The following is a 23,613-nucleotide window of genomic DNA, read 5'->3' on the forward strand; positions in this document are numbered from 1 at the left end:
TTGGGTAATACGGACGCTCAGAGAGCGTTGTTGTGGTAGAAAGTTGAAATATTTGTGTACGTCCCATCGTTATTTAGGTTTAGCAGTTAAATGAATAGGAAAAGCAATAGACTTTCCTTCAAATGTATCTTCTATGTTTATCTACACACATTTCATTCATTTTTTCCATAAATTCTGAACAATTTTGTATTTTCAATATATTTTTGTATTTTTCTATTTTCAAAATTAAAGCGAGAAAGATATGTCAAAACAATGTTTGTGTATACAGACTTTCAGTTAGTTGTTTCCTTTTTGTTTCTGATTTTTACGCGATTTTGAACTAATGGACAAGAAATGTGTGTGTAATTAAGAAGGAAACACAACCATCTTCCTTCTGCATCTATAGCTCTGTTCCTTTACGTGCAAGAATCTTCAAGTTTTACCACTTTTTACTCGAAAAGCGTTCCTTTACTTTAGACACCGTACAATTCATATGGGAGCAGTTTACAACTTTTAATACTTTTGCTGGTTTTACTATTTTCAAAAGTAAAGGAACAGACCATATATAAAATGTTTAATGAATTTTCATTCATCAAAATTTTCAATTTTTCAATTTTGAATTTAGACATGTCATAATTAATTTTTTCGATAAATTCTCTCATTTGTTAGGGATGGGACACACTTATTCGTCGTTCAGAGAGTATTTCTAATCGAACAACGTAGAGAAATCGTCGTTCGTTCATATAATTTGTGTGGGAAAATAAGTCATTTATTTGTAGTTATGGGTCGAACAACGAGTAGAAAACGAACGACGTACCGTGGAAACGGGTAAACAGTTAAACCGTTTATACTTCTAAGAAATAAAAACACGCCCTTACACTTCTATTTATTTATTTATTTTTTTGTTTGTTTATTTTGTTCGGTACGTTTTAAAGGGTTTACTTACAATTAAAAACTCAGAATAAATAAATCTTCATAAAATACAATACGTACATATGTAAATATATTCAGTTACTTATGTTTAACTTTAGGTGTTTAAGATACAATCTGAATGTTGTCGGTTTTTTTTTGTTTCTAAAACACTTTGTTCTCGAGGTTATTTTAGTTGGTAAAAAGGTAGGACTACTGTAATAATTTAAGACTAAGCTATCGTTTTTTTGTTTGTTTCTTTTAACAATCACAATCTCCACGACTCATATGAACTGGTCCAGGAACTGACATGGGCCCAATGAGGGAAACTGGATAAGAATTCTCTGAAATCATCGGTGATATTGATATTGTCTGTGACTTTGTGCCCTATAACGGCAATATCAAATGTAGATCCAGACCAGTTGGCATCTTTGTGCTGCAATGAGTAGAAGAAGTTATCATTAGTTGAAATTAATTAGTTTGTTATTAACTTTCTTGCCTTAAATGTTAAGCTGAATTTAAGTGGTGATGGATCCAAGGCATACGAAAAATACACAAAATATGGTGGTTCGAAGTTATTTTCCAACGGTAATCTGGTAAATGACCAATCCATCAATGTCACATTTTCCTGAGGTTGTATAAACATACTCATGTGATTGGGACCAGAAATCTCCATATTGAACACAACCGTATCTGGTGCTGTGCTCTGTTTCGAAATGATTTGCATAGTAGGCCAGCCACTACGTATGGGTTGGGAAGCTGGAACCCAGAAACTTTGATTTCTATAAAAATAATGAAATTTGTCATAAATAGGAATTCTTAAGAAATACCGTTAATAACATTTTACCTCCATCCCAGCCAACGGGTGCTGTAAATTGGAAAACCACATTGCACTTCATTTTCACAGTCTTCTTCTCGATCAGCTTTGGTTAGGTTTGTATTTTCAAACATAAAATCAATTGAGTGGGGATGGCGATCCACGGGTACAACATAGAAACCTGAATCTTCACGTCTAACTGTCATGGCAGCATCACCATTGTGGAAGGTACGGGTAGTGTGCTAAACATAGATATAAATGTAATAATTGTCAAGGAATTTGTGGTGCAACATTTTTAAGCTAGTCGTGTGCAAACAATTTCTACGGAGGATGAAAACGAGTTTTACGGACCTGCACCTTGTGTCTGTATCTTAACTGTATAGAACATAACACAAAGCGTTTATGCAGCACACATTACACCTATTTTTGATGTATCAAACACACTGATATTTTCTTGGTAAGAGCCCGGTGTATTCTTGTTTTATACAAATATTGACCAAAGGTTTTTAAAGGTGTTTTATAATTTTTTCCCATAATTATTTGCCAATAAAAAGCAACCAAAATAAGAATCCAAATGCGAAATGATGAAGTATTTGAACAATTTTGGGTGAAAAATGATGAGTCCTCTAAGGACTCCATATCCTTTTCCCAAAAAAGTGGCATAAACCAGACAGGAATCATTTGAAATGGATGACTTATTAATTAACAATAATTTCAAAGTGGAAATAGGCTCAAAGAAAGAATGTTTTCCATTGTACGGATGAATCTACATGGATGAAACAAGGTACCTTCGTTGGAGTACTGACCTGTAATCTTCAGATGCAGTATTTATTGGTTAAAAGTTGTTTTTGAATACAAAAGTGAGTTAATTTGTACTCTTATAGTGCCCAAATTCACGTTCGATTAAAAACTAATCGCTTTCGTTCATTTCACTCCAAAATATGACGTCATCGTACTCGAGTCCAGGAAGGTGTCAGTATGCTATTGAAGGCACCCTTGTTCCACCCATGTAGATTCATCCGTACAATGGAAAGTATGCTTTTTTTGGGCCAATTTCCGCTTTGAAATTATTGTTAATTAATAAATCATCTATTTAAAGTGGTTCCTATCCAGTTTATGCTACTTTACTAGGAAAAAGGATATGGAGTCCTTAGAGCACTCATCAGTTCTCACCTAAAATTTTTCAAATATTTCATACTTTCTTATTTCTGTTGTTTTTTATTGCATACAATACCATTTCCCTCCAGAATGCGAACATTGTGGTAAATATTTATGGGTAAAAACGATGCAAGTAAGCTACGGAATGCCTCTTGGGCTAAGTCAAGAAGTGAGGTCTGGAATTTCAAATTATGTAAGGAAAGTGCTAGGGGTAAGATTCGAAATACCAGCTACTAGTCTATTGTATTATTTTCAACAACTTTTCACATGCAAAATTAATAAATGTTCATTGTTTCCGACTATAACTGAAGTGTATTTATTATTATGAGCAGCAAATCTAATGCCCTTATTTGAAACATTACATAAACTTAATTCATTTTAAATGAAACCTGCGTTTGTTGTTGATTGCTATACTTTTATGACATTGTGGTACATATAAGAAAAAAAACATATTCTCAATTTCTTTAAATAAATATAACCGTTATATTGAACTTTCACGAAAAATGTACAAGGTGTATCTATTATTTTGAGCAGGTCTGTATATCACTGAAGACAAGCTTAATAGCCACACGACATAACCGTTTGATTCTCACCAATTTTACCATCATATCATCATTACATGTGTGTATACCATTTTATATCATATATACTAGTTTTATTCCATAACAATTGGTGGTTTGTGCGTGACCTTTTTCAATATTTAAATGGAATAAAACGTATGTTAGTCATTAATGGGCAAAATGTCATTCATTCGTGCAACAGGAAATAATTTTTTGAGAAAAAATGTCAAAGTATTTTTCACAAACACAAAATTTGAAAGTGGTTTGTGCGGTACCTTTTTTAATAATTAAATGGAATGAACGATATTTTAGGAATTAATAATTCTATTGATCCCCGTTACAGGAAATCATTTTTGAAGAAAAAGTTCAACAAGTAGTCATAACCCTAATCTACACACGCGAAATACAAAACTACCATTATTTGTGTGTAATGTGTATCAAATCTCTCGGCGCTATATCTCTGAAACCAATTCGAATCTTGATTTAACCTTAGCAGCAAACTTGTAGATAAGAGCAGGAAGAAAAATTTCACATATGATGTTGGACACTTAATTTCACTACTTCTGGCCTATAATATTGCTAAAGACTGCAATCCAAAGTTTATATTCGTTTCTGAGTTAGTCCGCATCAGTACAAAAATTGTCGTTTTAGCCCGGTTTAGATGAGGCCATAAAATCCAAACCCGATCTGACATTGCAAAATCCAACAATATGTACCATTCAGAAAATGCCTACTAGAAGTTCATTGTATAACAATACAATGTAGAACTGCATAACGAAACAATTGTTATCTCTGTACAAATTTTTAGATTCTTGCAAGTTCTAGAATTGGCATAATATTTGTTATTTTCGAAAACTATTTGTTGATTACCTCGAAAATAAACAAAAATCATTGGTTTGATATCTATCCTGCTTAAAATACTCATACATACAATAACAAATACTTCAAAATGTAATAATAGTATTATAAATGCTGTCCTGAGACTCAATTCTGTTTCTATGAAAATGTGAAATGAAAAACAACAAAACCCGAGATTAAGTTGCATTATTTTACGACAATAAAATAATACACATCTCAACAAAACTGCCAAAAGTGAATCTAAAAATGAAAAATTTTATTAAGTCCCGGTCCACCCTAGCGTGAATTTCATGAAATTAGGCGTTCTTAAATCGAATTCCCCACTACACCAATTTTATGATTTTACACTACTATGTAAGTCGATCTAGACACGCATAATTTCATGCAATTTTTTCAATGAAATCACTCTAGTGTGGACCGGGACTAAGGAAATAAATGTGAAATGAAAAAAATATAAAGAAAATATTTTTCATTTCAATTTTTCACAGAAAAAGAATCCAGCCCCTGTATGCCAATAGTGTATGGACCGTATAATGTACATAGAAAATATAAATAAAAATAGAAAAAGTCGTATGGAATTTGACACTAATATTGCAGCATAGTTATACCAAGATGTTAACTAAAATATTCTTTCGGGCAAAAGAGGTTTCACACACTACTGCAAATATATTTTACATGGCAATCCATGATAATTGCACCACGTTCACAGTTGTAGGAAGTCCCAATGGTATACATGGACAATCCAAGCTTAGCTACGTTAGCTCCCATTATGACCACATGAGAGCCATAATATTATCCATGTTTGCAGGCGTCTGTGTCTAACCACTAATATACCGGTTACACTTAACCGGATTAACCCAGTGGATTTTGGTTTCAAATGTCAATTCCATAGCACAAACGTCAAATAAATCCTCATGAAGTGGATTAATCTGGCAAACAACTCTAATGTAACTCTACTATAGTACGTTTATATATAACCGGACTTAACAAACCCACTGGGTTTCAAATGTCAATTCCATTTGTTATATGTCAAATAAATCCTGACAAAGAAGGTTAATCCGGCAAAAATGCTCTAATGTATACGGCGTTCTATTACACGAGTAATTGTAAACAATAAAGCTGAAAACAGAATAAACAGTTGATTTAAGCTTGACGTTACGAGTTGACAAGAGCAAAAACAACATCCAAACGTTTATTCTGCTTTCATCTTTCATCATCCCCAACAATAGGCATTCACTATTAATCGAAACCCTCACACACAAAAACGCTAACTACTTGGAATACCTGCCAGGTAGGTACAACAATCTGTTACAGATTCTACATTTACATACCACTGCATAGAATCTTTGTGGAGCATCCTTTTCCACATAGGGGAAAGCAGCGGGTGTCGCTGCCACAATGATGAACACCACACAAAGTACACCAAATAATGAAATAATTGTCTTTGCCTTACGGAATAAACAGAGAAGTGGAACCTGTAAATAATAAAGCCGTCATCAGGTATTATGAGATATCATGGACCATCGAAAATAATTTACCAAGAATGCTGCAAATAATAGACACATCAGTGCCGTAAAACCACCAATTAGAATTTCGGGATTACTGTTTGCACCATCACGTCCCTGCATTGGTATAAATGTAACATAAAAAGCATAACAGATATAGGTGTAGAAGAGATATGGCAAAACTTGGCAAAGCGTGTGGGGGATCAACCAATGGAAATCTAAAGTGAAAAATCGAAAGTAAATAAAGCTCAGTAATTAATAATTAAAATTATACCATGCCAAGACATACTTTTCTTATGGAAGCACGTAGCAATATTCAGTAACACCGACAATGTATAGAATGCAATGCAGAGCATAATGACAAATGCCGATCGTATGCCAAAGGAAACCATAATTATGGTTATAATGGTCAAAATCAAGCAGTGAGCATGCATAAGTAGCTGTATGGAATAGGCCAATGGTAGACCATGTTCCTTGGTTCGGCTAAAGTACATCGCAGGTAAGATACCCATTATAAAGAACATCGGGCAGAAGTATAAACCAAAAATCATCCATGGTTGTGAGAACCATGCCATTGATAGATTTACAGCATCCATGAAGATTGCAATCAATATTGTTAGACCCATTGATAAGATAACGGCGGCCAATTGAATACCAAACAAGATTCCAAATTTGGTGAAAATTCGACGACGGAACATTCCGGTTTGATGGGCCATATTCCATATGTAGCCCAGCAGAGTCAATATGAATGCCACACATACAATAATGTTAACAATTAGGCCGGTTTGTTCTGAATAGTATACGATAAACCAGCCAAGAATGTCGTAGAAAACAGTATGACCTTCGGCATATTTCTGAAAAAAAAAATAAAAATATTTATTTAGAGATTTAAATTTGAAATCTTTATAATTTTTATCTTACTTCGGGATCTTCCAATTCTGGCGCGTTTGCCAGGGCCTTTGTTAGACTTAAAATGTTGTTTCCCGTCAACTGGTACGTCCTTCTGGGAATTGTGTTAAAGCGATCGAACTTTGTATGATAAATAAATCCATTATAAGAATGGGCCATATCCAAACCGGGAATATTTCCAAAGTCTCGGAAGATACGAAAATCTGTTTCAGAAGGCACAAAGCCATTTTGGAAAAGTTCTTCACCAATTGTAGATGCATAAGGATGAACAATATTGGCACCGTAATACTGCAATGGAGAAAATACTTGTAACCTTGATTAAGAAAAACAAGCAGAGCTGTCTGGAATACACATTTCATTCTGTTGGTCTATCAACATCTAGTAACGGCAGCATCGCACTCCACATGTCCACATGTTGATTTCTCAAATCTTGGCAATACGAGCAATGTCAGAACACATACATATAGCACCTGTTCAACAAAAGGGTAGTAACTCAAAATTTTGAAGTTTTCACTCCATGATTTTGTCTACTTTTTTTATCAAAAAACCGTTATGTCGTTCTTCATGTCTTCAGAGTTATAGTGCGTTTATATATAACCGGATTTAACAAACCCACTGGGTTCCAAATGCCAATTCCTTTTCGTATACGTCAAGTAAATCCTGATTAAGAAGGTTAACCCTGTAAAAGGCTATAATATAAACATGGCCTTACTAGTAATGTATGAACAATTTTATGTCTCTACTCAAAAATAAGAAATTTTGAGTTACTACCCTTTTGTGGAAAAGGTGCGATATATTGCTAATTGTATGCATACACAACTATTTTCTTTGTTCTACTTCACCTCCAAACGCCGGTTGCAAAAAAAATGTCTGGCATGCGGTGTCCGAGTGTTTTAATTTTCGATTAAAATTTCAGAATATTTTTTTTTTTAAATTTGCTGATTTCTCCTAAAAATTGGACCGATTTTCTGAAAGTTTTTTTTTTCGAAACCATGATTATGGTTCTGTGCTATGTTTTTTTATGGGATATTGACCTTCTTATAACTCTTATAACTATCGTCAAAACTGAAATTGCCAAAGCAATTGCCTTGTTCGAGCTTATTAAACGTCTTAATTGTCCAATATCTCTTTCATACGAACCTTCATGAGCCAAGGATGATCAGGGCCGGATTGGAAAAGAATTTCGCGACCTCCAGATCCAGCCGAATCCAAATTAATAACCGCCCTGTAACATAAAACAGGAATGGAAATTAAAATTCTATACAACGCTATAATAATAAAAAAAGATATTACCTGACATTTTTCGCCCATGGATGTTGAGTTATGAATGCATGCGAACCCTGTAGAGGATTCTCTTCAGCACCATTGAAAAGAAATACAATGGGATGCTCCAGAGGTGTATCATATTTGGTTATGATTCTCATAGTTTCCAACATAATCACAATCATCATACCGGCATCACCGGCACCTGAGCTACCCGGAACCGAATCGTAATGACTGTTTATCAGCAAGGCTGCACTACTGTTGCTGTTCTTACGTGATACCTTAACCACTACATTTTGTATTGTTTGATAGTAGTTGACCATTTTCCATAACACATAGTTTCCGGAAGCAACCTGAACATCTTCTTCAATATCGAACAAATCAAGTCGGGCATCTTCTTTAATACTGGATATTTCGCTGAGTAGGAAATGAACCGCCACTTGTTCATTCGCCGGACTACCCACAACCTTGGGTCCAATTTTCGAAAGTCTCAACAGTGTATTCTCAGCTCGTTCACCAATAAAACGTCCTGGATTATTTGCTTCTTCGTCAATGGTTATTGTGTCGGGGAAGTAATGGAAACTGGGTATGACAGCCAAATAAAACAGCAGGAACCAGAATGCTACAAACACCGGAGCCCAATACCAGCCGAATTTGCTTCGATTGTAAATGATTTTCATATTCTCATATTTGGAATTCATCATCATGACGACGAGAGGTGGCGTTTGAATATCTGAATTTACAAAAAGAAAACAACAACAACAAGTTGTGATAATATAACGTTTTAATTAATAGTCATAGCACGTTTGCGAAAATAAAGTTCATTCTACCCTAGGGATTATCACTGTTACCAAAAATTCTTCAAAAGAGCCGACACTCGTCGTCAACGACTACCCATATCAAGTAATGCCTTGTATCAGCAGGCATCGCTTAACTGTTAATTTGCCCATAAAACAATTTCTGATAATACCAATTTAGAGCCACTTCAAAACTTAACTATTTGTTGTCAGTATGTCTTCGTCGAATTAGTATCCGACTGGTAGTGAGTGTTTCGAGATAAACGAATTATAATCTATTATTTTTTTAGAAATGCATACTGCTTATGATGTCTGTATATTTGTCGGTCCCCTCATACGGTGTTTTTAAGTTGAAATTGATTAAGTAGAATTTCTCTCGGAAGTGAGTAATGGTTCAAAGGTTCAGTTATGTATACAGATGCTTGATTACCGAAACATATTAGAATCATATAACCCGCCCATCGTTCGTAATTGTTTGCCTAATAATATATTCTGAAAGTGAAAAATCATTGCTTCAAAAATAAGAAAATGAAAAGTTTTGACACGATATATGTATGTAGGTACAACAAAAAATATGAAAATACATAATACGCCTTTAATTTTAATGGTAAAAACTGAACAAAATCCCCATTTAAAAATCTTCAATATTTTGTAAAATATATATTTTTATATGATTCAAATCATTTGTTTTTATTTTGCCAACTTAAAATGTGAGTAAAATGTTAAAAATGATATTAATTACATAAATAAAATTAATTCTTTATATTGTAATGATTGAGTGCCAATAAATTATTACAATATGCATCGTTTTAAAAAGCCACACTTGTATTGCAACTATATAAGTAAAATCTAAATAATTTCTAAAAAAAGTAATAGAAAAGAATATGAAAAATAATAACACTCCTAACAATGCCTAGCTTATAAGGCATTGGTATAACTGGTCCCAAATATAGCCGGTTCCGGGGTTATGAAAACAAAGTAATGGAAGCGCACCGAACAAACATGATTGCGGTAACCATAGACCAACAGTGTTTCTTGAAATAAAACAAGGAGCTTATTTCGAAATGAAGTATTGGATAAATTCAATTTTTTTACATTATTATTATTAAGATATATAAATAACTGACACACTCTCACCAGAAATGATTTATCCACTTTCCTATTGGTACATCCTGCACCCTTTCTGGATGCCTTTGTAAAACTTTCCATCTTTATAGAATCCCTAATTTCGAATGAACGATGAGTATTCATCGTTTAAATAAGGGCAAAATCGAAACCCAAACTTCTGACTTTTGCTAATAAACCATATAACGGCAACCTGAACTTTGAATTTCATTAAACCCAAAATTGAAATGATAAGAAATTTTCATTACTTATATGTAGATCGGGTTAGAATATGGACTATATCGGTCCACTCCTTCGGGTACCTCCCACACAAAATTCGGATAAAGTGAAGTATAAGAACACCTCGCGGATCGTTTCAAATTTTTTTTCATCAGGTTGTCCTTGCGGCTTCCTTTACGACGGTACACTTTTTTTCTTGCCTAAGTCCATACTTCCTGAGATATTGGCCTAAAAGCTCCAACAAACATTGACGCCACCAACCAAAATGGCAAATCTGCAAGATAATTCTCGCAGGGAGTTTCTGATTGGTGCATACTTTGTACATCGTATTATTTCATCCAGTCATGTATCAGGTTGGAACATGGACTATTTCGGTCCACTAATTCTAGTATCTTCCGCACAAAATTCGGAAAAAGCGAAGTTAAAGCGCATCTTGGATCGTTTTGATACTTTTTTCATTAGGTTGCCCTATTGACCCTATTTACAACGGTACAAAATTTTCCTTAGTAAGTCCATACTTCCTGAGATAATGGCCCAAAAGCTCCAAAGATAAGATGGAAGATAGCTCTAAAACTTTTTCAAAAATTTCTTCCAAGCTTAGTTTAAAGTAATTTAATACGTACTTCTAGTTTTGTACGTCGATGATTTGGTATTGCCCCCAGTGAATTTGACGATTTATCGCAATTTTGACGATTTTTTGGCTCAAAATTGGAAAATAACGATTTGACGATTTTAAGCCCTGAAATCATGACTTTTCACGTTAGTCAATATTTTATATATATTTTAACCAAAATTTAAAGAAAACAATGTTGCAAACTTGATTTTATGAGCTTTTTTAAAGTTCTTAGCAATTTCCAGCCAGATTAGCTATATTTAGGTACATATCTGGAATACAGGTAGTTTGAGCTTTTTGCCTCACATTCGAATTATATCAGTTAACCATTTTCGTAGTGAGAAATGTAGGAGTCCACCTTTCTGCGCTCTTTAACAAGACATTTTGCCAGAGCATGTATTTTAGCTTTATGTATCAGATTCCATCAAAAAACTAATTTCGATTTTCATGTCGGTTACGTCCTTCGGGCATTTATGGTGACGATACATATGTACTTAAATTTGTGTTTGTCTTCTTTTGCTAATTTTTACTCATTTACTTGTTATTAATTTTATTTACTTGTCTGTAGAGAGATTTGGAGTTCTGTCGATTCTACGTTCATTTGGAAATTTAATTTAAGCCAGTAGGACAATTTTCTTCGAAAATAGTCAACTTTCTGAGAAATTTTTCCAATTTCGACACAACTTTGCATACACTATGTGAAATCTTAGCATTATACTACTTAGGCGAGTATCTGTGGAGAAATCGTTGGATCCTATTTTATCTTGAGAAAATTTTTCTTACTTGATATTCTGTTCATTGCTACAGCCAAAAGCCAAAAATTTGTGAATTTATTAAACGAATGTAACCTATAAAAATGTATATATTTAAATTTATTATCCACAGACTTCAAAGTAATTTCGATTTTCTTAGAGGTGTCACAAAATTATTTAGGACTAGAACAAAATTCGAATTAAAAAAATTAATTAAAATTTTATAAGCTATCAAAAAACCATTTGTAAAATACTATTTGTAAATAATATTTATTCAACATTTTTTGAAAATTTACACCTCTTACTACCACCTCTCATTTCCATATTTTGCTTTGAAAAAAAAATCATTTTTGTTTTCGCTGTTACTGCGTACGTGACTTTGGTATCAACTGAGTAAACAAATACATATTAATTTTGACAGCATTCATTTATAACGACAAATAAAAGTTTCTAAAAAACAAACCTTATTGTCATTGTTTTAGAGTGTTTACTTTCATATGACAACGAAAAAACCAATATAAGGAAATGTCAAAAAAATTAATGTTTTCACGGTCCCTATACAACGATACAAATTTTTCCAGAGTAACCCCCAGATTTTGTAACTAATTTTTGTTCGTTCGTCAACACCTTTTTCAGATGTAATTTGAAACATTTTAGTTGTAATTCGTAACGTTTCATTTGTAATTCGGGAATTCTATTTGTAATTCGAATTATTCCATTTGTAATTCGAATTATTCTAATTGTAATTCGAATTATTCTATTTGTAATTCGAATTATTTCATTTGTAATTCGAATTATTTCATTTGTAATTTGAATTATTCCATTTGTTTTATACTCCCACCAAAGAATTGTCAAATTTCAATTTTTGAGAAAAAAATGTAGAAAAGTCATAACTCTAAAGCATAGTACACACGGTCCAACAAAACTGACAGTCAACGTACTTTTACGGCAATTTTCTGGCAAATAAAAACTTTTTGTTAGCTAAAAATGATTGAAATACAACATTTAAGGTATAATTTAGTGATTAGAAAAGTAATTATTCAGCTAGCCTTTGATATTAACGAAATAGACCTCGATGACTGTCAGTTTTGTTGGACCGTGTGTACTATGCTTAATATATAATCGAATAAAATAATCGAATCATTTTAGTTGCAATTCGAGAATTCCATTTGTAATTCGTAACATTTTATTTGTATTTCGAGAATTCCATTTTTAGTTCGAAAAATTCCAACTGTAATTCGAATTACTCCATTTGTAATCCGAATTTATCCATTTGTAATTCGAATTATTATATTTGTAATTCGAATTATTCCATTTGTAACCCGAATTATTCCATTTTTAATTCGAAACATGTCATTTGTAATTTGAAAAACTAAACATAAAATCAATGCAACCATTTTTTTTTTGTCTCGAATTTCAAGTGGACTTATTCTAATTACAAATGTAATAATACGAATTTTAAATGGAGTAATTCGAATTGCAAACGGCATAATTCAAATTACAAATAAAATAATTCGAATTACAAATGGAATAATCGAATTACAACTGGAATGTTTAAAATTACATCTGCAAGAGATGTAGTATTGATACCTCTAGTTTTTCGAACAGAATTGAAGATAATTATGCATTCTTCTTGAAACTTCATAAAACAATTTTTTAGCACAACTTTCATGTAATGGTATCACCATATTTAAAATAGAAAAATCCTTCAATTGTACCCTCCACCAGAGGGTATAACTAACTTTTTGATCCCGTTTGTAGCACTTCGAATTTTTTGATCAGAATAAAAATAAGTTAAAATACTGACGTCCCTCATCTGAAACTTTGTAATTTGGTACAAAACCCGATTTTCGGTATTTATAAGGTTTTAGCCGCATTATCCTACCGAAGTGGCTTAAATTTGGTGTTTAGTGTTAGTTGGGGATATGTCCGCATAGAATGGTCGATACAGGCCCAGGGTACCACCCGGTTTTCGGCATTTTTAAGGGATTTACCTAAATTAATCAGCTGAAATGGCTATATTTCGGTATTACGTCGCCTTTATAGGCATAAAATATTTCTACATAGAATTATTGGTTTAGTTCCACGTCCTGATATAGCTACTGTAGAAAATTACCTACCGATTATAAATATTTTTGAGGTTTTAGTTTCATTATCCTACCGTGGGTACGAAACTTTCCCGCATGGAATATTTCGTACAGGTCCAGATTTTATTCAACCGAAATGATTATATTTAGTATTTAATCTCCCTTCGAGGTATAAAATATTTTAGCATATAATTGTCGGTATAGGCCTACGTTTTGATATAGCCATCATAGAACAATACCTCTCGATTTTTGGGAATTGTGAAAGTTTTAGCAACATTATCCAACCGAAATGACTGAAGTTCGGTCCAGTTGAACATAACGCCGTTTTTACATGTTGTTAACAATTTACTGTTTCATTGAATATGTTTTTATTTTATTCTCCTAAACATAATTCATAAGAAATAACCTTTAAATGCAAGTTGTAATTATCGAGACATTGCTGTACTTAAAGACGTGGTCTTGATCGAGTTATTCCAAGCACTGAAGTCAGTGTTCTCTGGGGTTTTTAGTCCCACGTACTAATTAGGAATCTTTTCGGTGATTATAAAGTATTAACAAATCGAACGCGATCGCGGATTTCTACTACCAAAACACCAACTAATGATATAGACCACAATTGCCAATGTCCTGTATACCAATACGTCTTTATACTTTAACCCACATGAACCCATGGTGTTGTTTAAACACCACTAAAAAATTTGCACAAAAATGAAGAAAAAGCCAATAGACACATGTTTTATTGCGGTTTTTGTTGTTTTCTTATAGTCTACTCTTATTTTTGTCCTTTCCCATTCATAAAGTGATATTCGACATGTGCAGTTTCAGAATTCGAAAATCGAATTCTACTCGATATAAAAGACCCCTGTATAAATAATGCAATTAGAAATAGTAGGTTGAATATAATATAATTGTAATGTGAAAATCTTATGCGCTGTGGCAACCAATTTTTACATTAAAGCGATACAAACATACATGAATTCGCTTTGTATTGGAAGTAGAGGTCGAACATTTTTCCATCATTGTCATTATTGAAAATGAAAAACAACGATGAACATTTGATTTTGTTCTGTTCCAGAACTGCAAGAATTTATCAATTTTTACTATTTGTTTTGATAACATAAAGGAAAACCTGAGGTTCTGGAACTGGCACTTTGTAAATACATATATATAAACATACATACATAAGTATATGTGTATGTCGATTATAAAATTGTATGTATTGAAAACAAATGTTTGCATACTTTAGACCTGCATCACCAACCACTTACATAAACAAATTAATGTCGTTAAAGTTCTTCGGTGATGAGTATTATATTATTCATTCATTCATTCATTCATTGGCATCCAAAAATATTTGTTTGTATTATTCACACAGCACAACAAATTTGATCACTGATGATTGTTCTCCATTCAAAACAAATAGAGAATAATTTAACAATATCATCGTTGTAGATATTCATTCATCAGTATGTAGGAACATATTACATAAAATACAGTCGAACTTCTCTACAACGTAGCTACTTATTTCGGGACGAAGGTTGTGGATCAGCATTATCCCCCCTTTTGTTCTTTGATTTATTTCGTTTATTTAATGTGTCTACGGGCCAACCCAATATATTTATATGTTACACAATAGAACATATGAATACATACATACATATGTATGCAGTTGTTTGATATGATGATGCCCTGATGCATGCCTATGCTTATGTATGTATATATATATATTTTTGTCATATTTCTCTGCCACATAAAAAGAAAATGTCAAGATAAAATTATCTAAATACATACATGCATACATACATATGTTTGTGGGTCCGGATTTTATACAAACATGATGTGATGTTATCTGAATGAATATTATTTGTTAGAAAACGAAATCGTATGCAAGCGTTTCACTTTCATGATCTTTAATTAAATCAACTTGAACAGTGTAAGGGACATAATACCCCGGTTTCACTTAACCGTATTAATCCAGTGGGTTTGGGTTTCAGATGTCAATTCCATTTCGTAAACGTCAAATAAATCCTCATAAAGTGTGTTAACACCGCAAATGTAACCGTACTATAATATACATACGATTTGTGAGTTATGGGTATAATTTATCCAATGCACTTCTTGTCACACCATGTTATGTTTTTCGCATCACTTTTGAACTTTAATCGTAATCCACATTTTTAGAGAAGGAAACACTGTGAATTAGCAAATTTTAGCTTCAATATAAATTAAATTAGACCTATTTTGGTCCATGTTTTAAAAAACCACCTAAAAATAGTATCAGCATCATTTCTGGTATTTTAGAGCATTTAGAGCGGTTGATTGAATTGCTCCATGCAGGAAAACACATTTTATGGACCACAACTCATGGTATCCCATGTAGAGGAGGGCGCGTGTCGTGCCGTGAGTAGTGCGTGTTCGTGCCTTCTCGAAAAACGCCGTGCGTGATCGTGTTTTTTGTTCGACACGGTTTTGACTAAACACGATCTGCACTATGTGACACGATCGTGCTAAATTTTTGGCCTCCCTTTAGAAGTCGTGCAAGAGACCATGCTAAACATGAAAATCGAACAAGAATATAAAACCGACCAAATTCCTAAAATTATTTGCTTCGTTTTTGTGGTCTGGTACTTATTGCCATTTTGTTATGGAGAGGCCAGAGTATGTCCGAATTTACATTGGGCGAGTTTACTTGCGGCAATTGTCATTTTGTAGGAGAGAGAGGTGAGGCATATGGTAACCCTTTGCATCTCAGCACCCTCTCTCACCTACAAACTGGCAATTGCCGCAAGTAAACACAGGATGATGTTATGGAAAAACATCCTTTTCCGGAATCGGAAAAACTGATTGACTGCCCAAAAAACGTTGTAAGATATTTTAAACACTCGGAGCTAAACAACAAATTGTCGAAAATGTTAAAACAAGATATAAGAACACGTTGGAATTGCTTCAGAGCATACACCAAGTCCAGAATGAGATTAAGAGTATTTTGCTACAAAAGAATGAGTTTGATCGTATATCTGACTTTTGAAAGTCTGCTCATTGATACCATTGACTCTAAATTCATGAAAAATTTGAAAGCTAACACTAAATCAGCATTCGGCACCCCTTTACTCGCGAGCAAGCCAATAGAGCTTCTCTCTCCACTCACGCAATTTAACAGATTGAAAATCCATGCACTGACAACAGTGTTTGCTAATATTGTGGTTGTTGTGTGCAGATTGCTGAACTAAACAATCATTGCTTAAACGATTTGTACCATTTCCGCCGTCTAAGGAGATGAATTTTTTAATAGCTAATGTAAAAGCAATGATACTTGATATACCAAGTGAGAACATAAAGTTTTCTAATGGTGAAATTACAATGCCACATTTACATGAACTTTCAGATTTTTTGGATCAAAATGACAAAAAGACAAAAAATGAAAAAGTCTACAATTGATACATATTATCGAGTGCCGTATCTAGCCAGACTGATGTTTTAAACTTTTGGAAACAGTTTAATCTAAAATATTTAAAACAATTAGCCAGGAAATTTTTGGCTATACCCGTCAGCTCAGCAACGAGCGAAAAATTTGTCCACATCTGGAAATATTTTCAAGGAAAGACGTACTAGACTTTTCAGTTCTAATTTGGAAAAAATAATGTTTTTAAATAAGAATAAAAACAAGTAAAAAAGTATCAGTCGGCATTGCTGACAGAGATATACATACCCTCAGCCTTGTATATTGAAAAATTTTTTTCCCAAAAAACGTATGTAGTTAGGGGGTTTTAAAAATTTTGGGCGTTTGAACGGACAAAAATGTTGATTAGGATTAAAGATCAAAAGTTTTGCGGAGGAGATACTAAAGGAATGGATCGACATTGACCATTATGAAAGTGGATCTCCAGCCACTACATATGGTGCCTATGGGGTTTCTACACTCTTCGGGCTGTTTGCTCAAGAAGTATGGACTTGCTGCTGAAAAAAAGTTTACCATCGTAATTGAGGCAGCGAATGCAAGTTGCTCCACCAAAATTCTAAGTGATTCGATATCAGGTCTTAAAGTGAACTTATCCGAAATGTTGTGTTGGAGGTACCGGATGGAGTGGACGAATATAGTCCATATTTGAACCTGATATATATCTGGTAGATATATTAGGATGTGTAAAGTATGGACTAATGCGGCCACTCCTTTCAAGAGTTACCGTACGAACAATTTTTCCGAACATTTTTGAACTTTTGTGGGGGAGGTACCTGAAGGAGTGGACCGATATGGCTTATCTTCGAACTTAAACTATGTTTGGACAAAATATTACTAAGGCCAAATGTTGGACCGAATTGGCAGATCCCTTCTAGAGTTATCTTGTGCTCCAACCACCTCACACGGTGTCATTGGGGTTTTTTTTTGCAACTTTCATGCTATTTTCTTAGGAAGTATGGACTTGCCCCTAATGAAACTTGTACCGTCGTATGGGGAACAGTAAATACAAGTTGCTAAAACAAAAATCAAAGCGATTCGAGAGATTACCCTAAACTGAACTTTTCCGAAATTTTGTGTGGGAGGTACCCGAAGGAGTGGACCGATTGAGTCCACATTGAAAACTTATCTAAGTCTGATATACATTTCAGAATGTGCAAAGTATGGACCAAATCGGTTACAACCTTCAAGAGCTATCGTGCGCACAAATTTTCCGAACATTTTCGAACTTTTGTGTGGGAGGTACCGGAAGGAGTGGACCGATATATCCCATCTTCGAACTTAAACTAAGTTTGGGCAAAATATTACGAAAGCCAAAATTTGAACCGAATCGGTTCATACGTTCGAGAGTTATCGTGCGCTCCAGCCAGCCAGACAGACAGACAGACGGACGGACATTGCTCAATCGACTCCAAATTGTCTGAAACACATTTGGTCCAAACATACTTGGGGTCTAAAACCATTATTTCGATGAGGCACATTTTGCCCGTATGAAAGTGTATATACCCTCGTTAGCATAAATGCTGAGGGTATAATTAAATAAGAATAGGAAAATTAGAAGTACATATGAATATTTTTTGAAGACATAAACGTACACCTATATCGATTTATCTATTTTTGTAGTTTCATGCGTGAGTGTGCGTGTTCGTGCCTTCTCGAAAAATGCCGTGTTTGTGCGTAAATGTGCATTGAAATTTTGGTCCGTTTTCGTGCATGTTCGTGCCTAATTTGTTAGCCACGCGCCCATCTCTAATCACATATATCAAGTATTAATTGTAATCAAACTACAGGCCGCAATTACGGACCAATCGTCGTGATCATTGGTGATGATGTTTTTAAGTAAGGTTTGGGGTTACGACGAAGAAGAAGCTTGTAATTTAACATGATGATCAGGTAATAATTAGCTGGTTAAATGGACCAAAACATTTGTGTGAAAGTTGGTAAAATATTTTGTATAATGATTATATCGTTATTTCTGGAATAGTAAGTTTAGAAGAGGAACTCTTGACCTTTCCATTGATGCCAGTTACGTTTCCTATGCCTAGTATATACATACATGGATCCCACAGTGTAACCATAATCAAGCTGGATGTCGCAGATATAGTTTAATACTGACAAGTTTAAAGTTTTGGTCGAGGAAAACGCTAATAATCAAGCACTTCCACTTATCTTAAAAGAATAACTTTGGTTTTATCCTGAAAGCAATTTGATCCGATACAGGCTCATGACCGGTCGACCGACTATAGCATTTCTTACTATTATGATTAAAATAGACGTGTAGATATTGCAAAGCTTATCGTAAGTATTTATACGAACAAAACTAATATAGAAAAAATCTCCTATAGAATACACTGTGTGTAACTTTTTGAGTCATGTTTTATTAACCATATTCTGACACCGCAGCGTGATAGAAGACCAAAAAAATAGAAGACACGTCTCTCGGTTGTAGTCTTCCAAAGGTTTGAGACTTTTATGTAAAAAGGGACCATTTTTCAAGACTATATCTTCCAAACCGTTGGGAATTTTGAATTTATTGCAGTTGGTTGTTTTCTTGAATATTGAACCGTTTAGTATCTGTGGATCAGAACCAGAGAAAACAGGATAAAAATCCCATTGGCTTTGTTACTTTGACCTTTAAGAACCGTCTATACAGAGTTCATATGTTCTAGAAAGATGTTTATTGGGATCTGAGATACATTTTTTTAGGTGGTTGTTTGCTTCAAATTTGATCGGTTTGATAGCTGCAGACCAAAACCCGAGAAAATTTTTAAAAGAAATTTGACCTTGTCGATTTTGACCTTGCAGATAAAATATGATGGATTATATGTGTTCACAATTTTTGTTCCTTAAGCCAAGATCTACAACTCTGCCTCTGAAGTAAATTCAAAATTCCCAACGGTTTGGAAGACATAGTCTTGAAAAATGGTCCCTTTTTACATCAAAGCCTCAAACCTTTGAGGCCTACAACCGCGAAAGTTGATGAGATAGGGAACAACGGCGAGACACGTGTCTTCTATTTTTTGGTCTTCTATCACGCTGCGGTGTCAGAATATGGTTAATAATTTTCATGTTGCACAGTGATATTTATGCCATCGGAACAGTATCTGTTTTCCCTGACGTATTGTACATTTTTCGGTGTTTACGATAGACCGACATACGCATATGTACATTGTATATTTCGCATTTCCTCTCTGAGTGTCTGCAATTGGAAATATTTTTAAAAAGAATGTATAAACAATGGGTATTAATTGGCAAGCCAGTGCGTGGAAATATGTCCTTTAAAATAAATCATATACCATAAACCTACAAGCACACTAGAAACATTCATCTACAACGTAATCTCAGGAGAGCTAATGTTGCATACTTTGGAATGAAATATTTGAAAACCCCTTGGGCCCATACACGAGACAATAATAAAGCTAAAACATTTCCTTCGATTCATAAATTTACTAAATATTTTCATATTTAATTATTAAAAGTGCATTGGACAATTGAATTGCCTTAATAGTTAAAACTATTTTTTGTCTTTTTTAACAAAGTCGGATTTTAAGGATATTTGTATAAGGCACATACCTGTAACTAAAACTACATTCACTTTTTATCATCCCAATTATCTGTATATACATTAGGGTTAAGACTTTTTTACAACATTGTATCATATTTTGATGAGTTTTAACTAAGACTAATTATAAATTAATTATCGCGCTTTGGATAATTATGTAAAGTCACTGTAAGCAGATACATACATATATAGAGTGACAAAAAAACAAAAATTTGTTGGAACTCCTGTCCCCTAAATTTATTCCATTTGTTCCAAAAACTTATATATGAAATTTTATAGCGATCGGTTAAAGTGCCAACCTAGCGATCTTTATTTCCATAGTACTTTGGGGTCTAAGGGAGAATTTGGGGTCTAAGGGAGAATTTTCAGAAAATCGCCTTACATGCCACAATTATTTTCCAATCCATGAAAAAATTTTTATATCATAGTATTTCTTCACAAAAATATATATTAATAGTCAACAACGTTCCTTCATTCTAACAAGAGGAAATAATTATTATGAAAAAATGCATAACCCTAATATACATATGCTGTGAAACCATTCAAGTGTGTCAATACAGCTTCCCAGATTTATTGTAAACTCTTAACCTGCCTGTCATATTTCCACCTATTATTATCAATCAATATTCTCGAAATGGAAAATGGCATTTGTTATCATTTTATTGCATTTATGTTTTGGCCTTTTAGCGGGAAATAGACCGCGAACACGAAGTAGTCTGCCATTCATATTCAAGAATAAAGAAATGCATACATATGTATGTATGATGTGTAATATGTATATATTGGGTTGAGTTGTTCATTTTGTGCAGCTAAGTCAGACATTTAAATCTTTGGCGACAGGTATTATTTATTATTATAGCACGATTCATGTACCATGAATTTGCCACTAAAAAAGGAGGGAACTTCAAATACTTAAACACTCGAATCCTGTTAATGATAGGAAAACAATGTCATTAACAATAAATGGTGTATTCACGGGTTTTGGAAAGCGGAGTGTACAAATTGATATTGGCTTGTGTCATTAGTCAAATATTATTTTAAGAGGCACATCATTGTTTTTGCCTTCATAGCGAAGACCCTAAAGTAATGGATACATAAACCAAATATATGTATGTATGTATTTTCACTTCGATATTGTTTCGTTACTTTTTATTGTCCCATTATGTACGCAGTGCAGTTATAGTTTCAACCACGTATTACTTACATACGATATCGCACGTTATATATGTATGGATGTTAAATTAAAACACTTTTATTGGACCACTGATTTCTTAAATATATTTAAAAACACTTGGGATACTTTGACCAATTATGTACTTTATGCATACATATGTATGTGTGTATTTTCATTTTCTTTTTATTTTTGTTTAAAACACATGACTAGATTTTCAAATTTTGGCCAAGAATGACAATTATTAATATAGAATTTGCGAATATTAATATAGAATATGCGTCTGAGCGCCCAGACAACTATTTTTTTTTCACACCATATGTTGGACCGCAACCGAACTTTGATCATTTGTACATTTTGATGGGGAGGCTCGCTGGTACACACATGGAATAACAATGCAGCCGACAGACTAAAACATTTCGCGCTTTTATATATAAGGAAATATATGTATGTATATAAATGGTTTTTTATGTCTTTGACGCAATGATCTTGCCGGTAAAATGTTCGAATAAATGTTTACGCCTTCAATGCAACACAACAACTGAGAATTGAAATGATTGCTACCCAGCTTCTATCCCATTCATCTATCTCTGAGTGTCAGCATGATGAGATTCTCTGTGTGTCCACTTTACATATCAATATGAAGAGTATGCTGTTGTGATTCTTTATAATTAATTTAAAGAGTATTGGAAAACGTACAAACTTTTGAAGACGTTGATTCGGTTCTCTTAGCTTGATTGAAGATTTTCTTTTGTGGTCGATTTAAAAGTTGATCCCGAAAATCATTCTTTGCTTTTGAAAAATATTTGCGACAATGTCTTTGTTTCGAGGTCAACACCGAACTCAGTTGGAATAACCCGGAGCAACTACCCTACCGATGGACGCTTCACGAGCTACTGAACCTACGACTTCTTCAGTAGTCCCATTTTATAAACTTTTACAACTTAACGGCAAAAATGAAACACCAAAGCGGCAATTTGTGTTTATCAAAAACATTAATTTTTTTATTTGTTTACAATCATCATTTCGTTCGAATAAGCCGATTCGTCGTTTCGCGTATTTCGGCAGTTATTTTATATCTCTGTCATAGATTGTCGGTACAATTTTTTTTTCGTTGCAAACAAAAGCGTGCAATTTTGTCTGCATGCATTAGAGAAATTCTGTAGAAAACGTTCTGTGGCATAAATAGGATATCCTAAGTAACAACCAGCTAATGAAATTTTCCTGGAAATATAACATAAATAGACAGGAAGGCTTCTCTTATATCAAGAGAGCCCATTCAGCGGACAAATGAAATTTTTTTAGTGGTAAAATTATGATCCTGATTATTTTATAAAACAAGCTAACAAATACATTCATATATGGAATAATATAAAATTGACACATTTTGCCCAAATCCCAAAAAGATACACCCAAAATGCGAATGTATGAATTTTCTTCGCCTCAAAGAAAAGGAACATTGTTCGTTTTAAGGTCCATGGCAGAGTACATTCACCCTTCTTAACAACATCGAGGGTTGGGTAATGGTGTTTCCTTTCCTACTTCACCATCGTGATCAGCGTGACCGCTGGAAAATTTCAAAAAGTGTCACAAAAAGTATCATTTCGGAAAAAAGTGGCACACGTCTTTCGAAAAAGTGGCGCAAAAAGTAGCACGCTTTTTTATTATTAAAATCTGAAAACAATATAAGAGCATAACAGAAACAATTCGTGTACATATACATAAGTATTAATGTATAATATATTAAAACATAGATTATATCACATTTTCTTTGAACTTCTGAGGGTTAATAAGTTATCGGACAGATAACAGGTTTTTTATTCTTACAAGTTTGCTTGAAGAATAAGTGTCAAATAACTTAAAAGGAACTTC

General features: G+C 33.6%; 1 protein-coding gene across 3 annotated transcripts; it reads right to left on the minus strand.

Annotated features, from left to right (window-relative positions):
• Positions 1-853: 853 nt before the first annotated feature.
• LOC141406783 (endoplasmic reticulum metallopeptidase 1) lies at positions 854-22,653 on the minus strand. Of its 3 annotated transcripts, XM_073992811.1 has the most exons (11): positions 22,058-22,269; positions 21,775-21,950; positions 7,989-8,691; positions 7,836-7,920; positions 6,708-6,983; positions 6,076-6,640; positions 5,820-6,004; positions 5,613-5,756; positions 1,736-1,947; positions 1,388-1,670; positions 854-1,324 (listed from the first exon to the last, which is right to left on the minus strand). In XM_073992811.1, exons 3-11 carry the CDS (start codon positions 8,663-8,665, stop codon positions 1,157-1,159), a joined length of 2,595 nt encoding a protein of 864 aa, XP_073848912.1. In that variant the 5' UTR covers positions 8,666-8,691; positions 21,775-21,950; positions 22,058-22,269; the 3' UTR covers positions 854-1,156. The 3 variants fall into 3 exon arrangements, with proteins under 3 accessions (XP_073848912.1, XP_073848914.1, XP_073848915.1); XM_073992813.1 differs by lacking the exons at positions 21,775-21,950; positions 22,058-22,269 and adding an exon at positions 22,441-22,653; XM_073992814.1 differs by lacking the exon at positions 21,775-21,950 and having other exon boundaries at positions 22,058-22,291.
• Positions 22,654-23,613: the final 960 nt, after the last annotated feature.

This window comes from Musca autumnalis, unplaced genomic scaffold (assembly GCF_047663935.1).
Source record: "Musca autumnalis isolate F117 unplaced genomic scaffold, ASM4766393v1 scaffold_5, whole genome shotgun sequence".
NCBI lineage: Eukaryota > Metazoa > Arthropoda > Insecta > Diptera > Muscidae > Musca > Musca autumnalis.